A 7,555-nucleotide genomic window follows, 5' to 3' on the forward strand; every position below is an offset into this window, starting at 1 on the left:
TTCTACTTGCCAAACATGATGATCATGCGCTGTGATATATAATTTCCATGTGTTACAAGATCAATATTTTCATTTTTATGGGTATTTTCAATTTATGAAGAAGCAGTCTTTGATATAAATTGTTGTGCAGGGAATTAACCAATGTGATAAATTTTAGAACTTTTGTATGTCTATGTCTATTATTAGGGGTGCTGTCTAAGCTAGAAAGGCAGGAATGCTGTGGATAAAAAAATGTATGTAATGAATAAAAATCTTTGAGAACAGTTAGTCCATTGGCTTGAATAATGAACTATGATTATATAAACCCTGATTACTAATGATGGAATTGTTAGCAGAATTAAACAGAAATTCTCTGATCTTCAGTGGAAGATGGAATAAAGTATCTCCTGTTATCTTCACAAACCATTTTGAAAATAATCAAAATAAGTATAGTAAGGCAAAGTCTAATTGTAAAGAAAGACATTTGTGATTTTAAAATTATCACAAATGTGCTTTTCATGGCTGGAGGATGCTTCATAAAGCTTGCTAGGATCAAACTAGAACCCTCTTCTGTTTGCTCCCAATCTTCCATCCGTACTTTCTATGTACTAAGGTGACTTTGACTTCAAAGGGCAATGGGAATTGGATCTGGTATGAAAATGGAACTAGAAAATATATGGTCTTTCAGGAAAAGGTCATCACATACTATACAGAAGCTCAACTTTTATTTTGATTAAATACTTTTTTCAGTGGGATTTACTAGCTAATTACTTCCCCAGCTTTGTAACTTCACAAGACTTACCTGATCTATAATGTCTACTGAAAGGCTTTGAAGCCTCAAGGTTTGCGTGCTTTTATGTAAAATTATTAATATTAATAATAATTAACTGTAAGTCATAACCAGAGTGGGCCAGATGGCCTTTCCTTCTTTCAAAAACTTCTTTATGTCTAGTTTCAGAAGGTAGAGGCGGTAACACAAAGATACAAGTGACATATTAAATGAAATTCTTGATCTTAGAGTGAAGTTTAAATAATTCACTCAAAAAGGGAACTGACTTTCCTTTGTATCAAATTGGGAGTTCTAAATACCATCTGCTTACAAGGCTGGTAAACTTTTTGTCTGTCGTAGTCATGCTGACTTTGGGCCTCCTGTTGACCTCATTTTTAAGACCCTCGTCCATTAATCTTACTAGGTATTAGTTGCTACCACTGTAATTAGTCTTTTAAGTTACATCCAGATGGAATGTATAAATTATTAGAAGTTTCCTGCCAGGCACAAGTGGAGATGATTCATGGACTCACAGTACTTTCTCCTGCTCTGTCTTGGATAAGAAACTCTGAATGGTACACGGTAGAAAGACTTCATACTTTGTCTTGATTTCAGCAATGGCTGGTAGCTATGTGTCTGTTTGGAAACACAACAGCCAGAGTTCTTTTTAAAAGTTTTAGACTGGCTTGATATCCTTTAATCCTCCCCTCTTTTGTTACTTCTCCATTCTTATTTCTTTAATATCAGTAGTGTGTCTCTCCAGAAGCAACTTTGTCTGCAGTGAAGGTAATATTGACAGAAATCTTGCCTTTTCCAATGACAGTAGAAATGGGGTTTGTGGGGGTCAGAGAAGTGAGCAGATTAGATTTTTCTCAAAGGGAATTTATTTTTTTTTTATTTTAATTTTTTAAACTCAGAAAACCAGTTTATTTCTAATACTCTGCCATATATTTTAGCGGGTGCCAATGGTCACCTGCCAGACTCGCACCAGGTTGTCTGTGTAGCCAGCAAATAGTGTCTGGCCATCAGCAGACCAGGCCAGAGAGGTGCACTGGGGTGGTTCTGCCTTGCTGCTGGTACTAATAACTTCTTGTTTCGGTTCATCTACAATGATCTTGCCTTCCAAATCCCAGATCTTGATGCTAGGGCCTGTGGCAGCACAGAGCCAGTAGCGGTTGGGGCTGAAGCACAGGGCATTGATGATGTCTCCACCATCCAGTGTATAAAGGTGCTTGCCTTTGTTGAGGTCCCACAGCATGGCCTGGCCATCCCTGTCTCCAGAAGCACATAAAGATCCATCTGGAGAGACCGTCACAGTGTTCAGATAGCCCGTGTGGCCAATGTGATTGGTCTTCAGTTTACAATTTGCCAGGTTCCACACCTTGACCAGCTTGTCCCAGCCACAAGATACTATGATAGGATTGCTGCTGTTGGGTGAGAAGCGAACACAAGAAACCCATTCCGAGTGGCTCTCATCCTGCACAGTGTATTTGCATACACCCAGGGTATTCCATAACTTGATGGTCTTATCTCGGGAGCCAGAGACAATCTGCCGGTTGTCAGAGGAGAAGGCCACACTCAGCACATCCTTGGTATGGCCTGCAAATCGGCGGGTGGTGGTGCCCGTTGTGAGATCCCAGAGGCGCAGGGTTCCATCCCAGGAGCCTGAGAAGGCAAACTGGCCATCTGAGGAGATGACTACATCACTAATGAAGTGGGAGTGACCCCAAAGAGCACGCTGTGGGATGCCATAGTTGGTCTCATCCCTGGTGAGCTTCCACATGACGATGGTCTTGCATGTCTGGGAACTGTGGAGTGGTGGCGATCTGAGTTACCCACCTGTTGTGGCCCTTGAGGGTACCATGAACGGTCATCTGCTCAGTCATTTTGACGGAGGGTACGGGAGTCGCCGCAGCGATGAGGATGAACCTGGATAGCTCAGAGAGATGTGCAAGCAGCCGCTCCTGCCACGGTCCTGCCGAAGAAAAAAAAAAAAAAAAAGAAAGCTCAAAGGGAATTTAGCCCTGTCTTTGTGGGTCATCCCAATCCCCAGGTACCTGAGATCTGGCACATAGATTAAAGGCAGGAAAGTTGGCGATGAGGCTTATGTTAACTCTCTTATACATTTTTTCCATTTATTGTTACTTTCCTGGCAAAAAATCCCTTCCCATAGATAAGAACTGGTAGCCACCTGCATTTTCCCACATCTACATTCAAGGAATTTCTAGAAAAAGTGAGATGAGGGGCTGTGTAGAACTACAGACTTATGATTACTATGTAATTCATGTATATATTAGAAATTCAACTTAAGGTAGCTTAAGCAAAGTGGAAATTTATTGGCTTATGTAACTGGAAAGCTGAAGAGGTGACCAATCTTTAGGCAGGACTGGACTAGACTTATTAATTAATTAATTAATTGTAGAAGAACTGGGGTGTAGGCCAGAGGTGTGGGGCTTGAAAGGATTCACCAGAGACAGGGTGGGGAACAGAACAGGAAGACTGACTGAAATACACTGCTGAAGTGAGTAGCAGGTGAGACAGGAGGGGTCTACTGTGCCATGTGGGTCAGCTTTCTGGCCAGGGTTGGAACTCAGGCCACAGTGGGGCTAGTGCTGAGACTTAATCCCTCAGCCACCAGGGAGTCCCTGGATCTAGACATTTAAGAAGAATTTTGCCATTCCATTTGATGATAAGGTATCTAGCAACCTTACCTAAGCTTACATTCCTTTTGTGATTTCAATAGCAATGAAGAGAAAAGAATTTCCTTTCTGGTAAGTGGCGTTTTTAGAGTGTATACTGGTTGGACAAACTTACATCACACGACTTACTTACACCAATAATGCCAATGTCAATCCTAAGGATTCCCTTAAGAGTCGGGTTTAGGCTAGGCTCACTTAAATCTCATGGGCTGAGCAGTAGAATGTGGAAGGGAACTTCAAATGAATAAACTCAAAAGTGTTGTTAGAACTGCTTGGCTCCTGAAACCAACTTCTGGTTTAGTTGCACTTTCACTCTTAACATCTGTTTTAAACCATCTCTATGGCTATCAAACCTCTGATCTCCCCTCTCTTCCCATTTGCTCTGACTCTCGGTGATGAATGGCCTTTTCTTCTATCTTACGGAGAAAAATCACATGAACAAGTGGAAAGCCCCACCATCAATTTTCTGTTACCTAACACTCACATGCAAAGGTTTAAGTCTGTATTTCCCCTTTTTCCTTCTGTTGTTCTGGAACTTTCCAATGGCCAGTCCCTTTATCTGTACTTTTCCTTCCTTCTAACATCTATATATCAACCATCTTCTATCGCTCATGCACATTCTATCACGTTTTCATAACTGAAACATTCTAGTTCTCTTTCTCCTTTAACTTTTAATATAACTCTCCAGAGACCCTACATTGCATCTCTTTCCTGCCTTCAAATCAAATATCTTATTACTAAGACTAAGACAATCCTTGGCATATACATTTCCTTACTCTCCTTTATTTCTCAATCCACTTCAGCTTCCACCAAAAGCAAGCCCATGATGTCCCTTTTGCTTAAAACTCTTCAATGTTTGTCTACTGCTTAACGGTAAAAATAAAAATTCTCAAAACAGCTTAGAGAGCCCTAGATCATGTGACTCCTGTGGAGATTTCCAGCTACAACTTGAAACCACTCTTCTCATTTTCCATTATGGCGTCATTGTCCAGTTTCTCAAACACACATAGTTACACTTTCCCATCAGGAACTAGCTGGGTGACCAACTGTGCAATTGAGGAGTATTTATGAGCTCCCTTCCCCCAATGCAAAGTATAGTCAGGGTTAAGAGAACTAGCAAGAGATGATGAAGCCTCTGAAAGCTGCTACCAAGCAGGTAGGTCACTGCAGGAACCAGAGGAAGAAATGATTACAGGTTCCTGAAATAGCCCTAACTGTAGCTGCGGGATGAGACTACCCAGCAGGAGCTCTGCTCTCAGAGACCATCACAATGCCTGCAATGTATGGTGAAAACTAGTAGGATAAATACCCACATGATTGCTTAAAACTTAGCAGAATCTAGAGGGCAAGGACCTGATTGTTACATCGAGGTCAGCCCTTTGGGGTGCAGAAGAGGGTAGAGGATGATAGAGCATGGATGAGGGAGGCTAATTGGTCATCTCCAGCTTATTCTCACACAGCAGTTAACCACATTTGTTTCCTCCATCCAGACACCCCCCCTTTGACATTGATCCCCTTAAGCAAATTAGTTCTTTTTCACCCTTCAAACCTCAGCTCCAGTGTCTGTTTCTTGGGAAACTATCCTTACCCAGCTCACAGATCAAGGTCAAGGTGTATCATTTATATGCTCTCACAGAATCTGGTTCTTTTTCTTCTCAGCTCATATCTCAGTTTATAATGTTGGGGCACAGGAGGAAAATTTCCCCACCCCATCTGGGTTCTTCTGGAAGATGAACAAATTAACATAATACAGGTTCTTAGGAGAAAATGCCAACACTTAATAACATATAGGAGAAATTTACATGGTTGTACATTCTGAAAATAACAGAACAGAAGGGAAATATTCAGTCTATATATCAGGATCTGGGGCATCAGGAGGGGAATGGGAGACTCCACATGTCAGACAAGCAGGGGGGTCACCTCGTCCTTACTCTGTAGATAAAAAGGACTTGTTCACTGATGAACCTAAACTGGCTGAGATCCCCCATGACATTTGTCTAGGTCTCAACAGGTAGAGATTTTGCTTCTTTGATATGGAAATGAGCAGAAATTTAGTGGGTGATGGTTTCTTCCTCAGTTAGGGAAGGAGGAAGGACAGATCTCCTCCTCAGTCTCTGGGGCTCTCACTGCTCTCAACTTAAAACAATCTACCTCTTTTTTTTTTTTTTTAAAGAATTATTTATTTATTTATACAAGCACTGGGTACAGTCAGAAGTGTGGGAGGGTGAGAGAATTCACCAGAGCCAGAGCGGGGAACAGAACAGGCAGACTGACGAAATACACTGCTGAGGGGAGCAGTAGGCGGGGCAGGAGAGGTCTGTTGCACCATATGGGACCCTTGCTGGTGGCCGGGGATTGAACCAGCGCTGCAGAGGCTGCGGGCAGCTTCGCAGCCCAGTGCTCAACCACTGCGCCACCAGGGGAGGCCCACCAATCTACCTGTTTTAAAGAACAGTAGCCCCCCCGAGCCTCACAGGGCCTTTGCTGACTTCTAGTTCCCTATCATAGTGAAGAGGCTAACTCTGGACACATTGGGGAAAGCCTACCTGGCTCTTTTGGGGAGCCCTACCCCACGGTAATTATTCTGCTGTTAGTGTGATAATTTAATTGATGTCTGTCTCTTCCCTAAGACTCTGCTCCTCAAGACTGGGTTATGTCTGATCTGATTTATGTTGCCAACCGTAGGCCCTGCTGCACAAAACAGAACTTGCTGGGTGAATGAATGAAGTGGAGATGTCATCAAAGCACTGAAAACTGTGTGATATCATTGCTAAACTTAACAATTAAGTCACCATTCTTTGACTGGCAGGCAGGGTCGAGAGGCTTAAATGGATCTTGTGGGTGAATAGAACTGCCCTGGAAAACGTGGGCCATTAAGTTAATAATCCCTTAATCTGATGACCCCTTATGCAAATTTGTATCATCAGTCTGGACCCACCTGCGACAGCCACCCTAACCAAATCCATGAATATAGAGCCTCCGGATCTACATGGAGCAAAGCAGACCTCCCCTGCCTTGCCTGCTGCTTCCCTCAGCAGTGTATTTCAACAAATCCACCTCTTCTGTTCTCCACTCCATCTCTGCTGAGTTATTACACTCCTGCGCCTCTGGCCTACACCTAATTCTGTCTCATGACAAAAACAGGTACCCAATTTTATTGACAGGAGCTTTGCAATTCTGTTACAGGGCAGAGGGAGGGGCAGCCCAGACCCCGCAAACCTGCCTGCTCTAAATAGGTTCTGCCATCCACTGCATCAACACAAAAACATATGAGACTTTAATGAAAAGGAACTTTAATACAATTAGTAAACAATACAAGAAAGGCAAGAATATAGTTTCTAAATCAAGCACCCAAAGTTACCCATCCCCTCGTGGGTAAAACTCCATCCAAACAGGATTAGCCCAGAGCAAGGCCCAAAAGCCTGCCACAGTTCTAAGGCACCTTTCAGTGGGGACCCACAGAAAAGGATCAGAAACAACCAGACAAGTTTGGGAGGAAAAGAGCAAAATCAAGATAAAAGCTGCCATTGTTTCCCCATGGGTCTCTCGTCCACATCTGTTTCAGGACCAAAAGGCAAGCCTAGTTTCTTCACATTACTCTAGGCTCCACGTGCCTCCTCAAGGTCTCCTTCTGGCTCTTCACCCTGCTTCCTTCCTTCTCAGTCTCCCCTGCAGCTTCTTTTCTTCTCTTTAGCTCACCCTTCTTTGGGTGGGGCAGGGAACCTGGAACCTCCTCCTTTCCTGGGGACCACCCTGTTACAATTCTATTTCATTCTCTTGTATGGGATCCCCAGCCCTCCTTGTTCTCGGGGCTATTGTGTTGATCCCCAGAGTTCTTGCTGGTCAGCTAGATATACGGTGAGACAGGGGCCTCTCAACAAGGACAAAAGTCCTGGTTTGAGGAACATAGTGGAAAACCAGTATCCACTGAAAGCAGCAGGCAGACATTATGGCCAGATTAGCAACATCAGCTAAATACTTGACTTGCAAGGATTAGCAGAGAGTTAGATAAGAATAGGGAATAGAAATAATATGCTTTAACTAGAAGGACAATGGAGTCCACCAGGCAGTAGCCCCTCGTCACCCCACCCCAGGTTATATCATCACC

At 43.2% G+C, this 7,555-nt stretch overlaps 1 protein-coding gene across 1 annotated transcript; it reads right to left on the bottom strand.

The window, feature by feature from the left end:
- Positions 1-1,661: 1,661 nt before the first annotated feature.
- On the bottom strand, positions 1,662-2,656 carry LOC119248300 (receptor of activated protein C kinase 1-like). Its single transcript, XM_037515261.2, is given in 2 exon segments — positions 1,662-2,544; positions 2,546-2,656. Coding segments are annotated over 2 exon segments (933 nt in total). The 5' UTR covers positions 2,635-2,656; the 3' UTR covers positions 1,662-1,700.
- Between the last annotated feature and the right edge of the window lie 4,899 nt (positions 2,657-7,555).

Source organism: Talpa occidentalis, unplaced genomic scaffold (genome assembly GCF_014898055.3).
Source record: "Talpa occidentalis isolate TD23 unplaced genomic scaffold, MPIMG_talOcc4v2.1 talOcc4.16, whole genome shotgun sequence".
Lineage (NCBI taxonomy): Eukaryota > Metazoa > Chordata > Mammalia > Eulipotyphla > Talpidae > Talpa > Talpa occidentalis.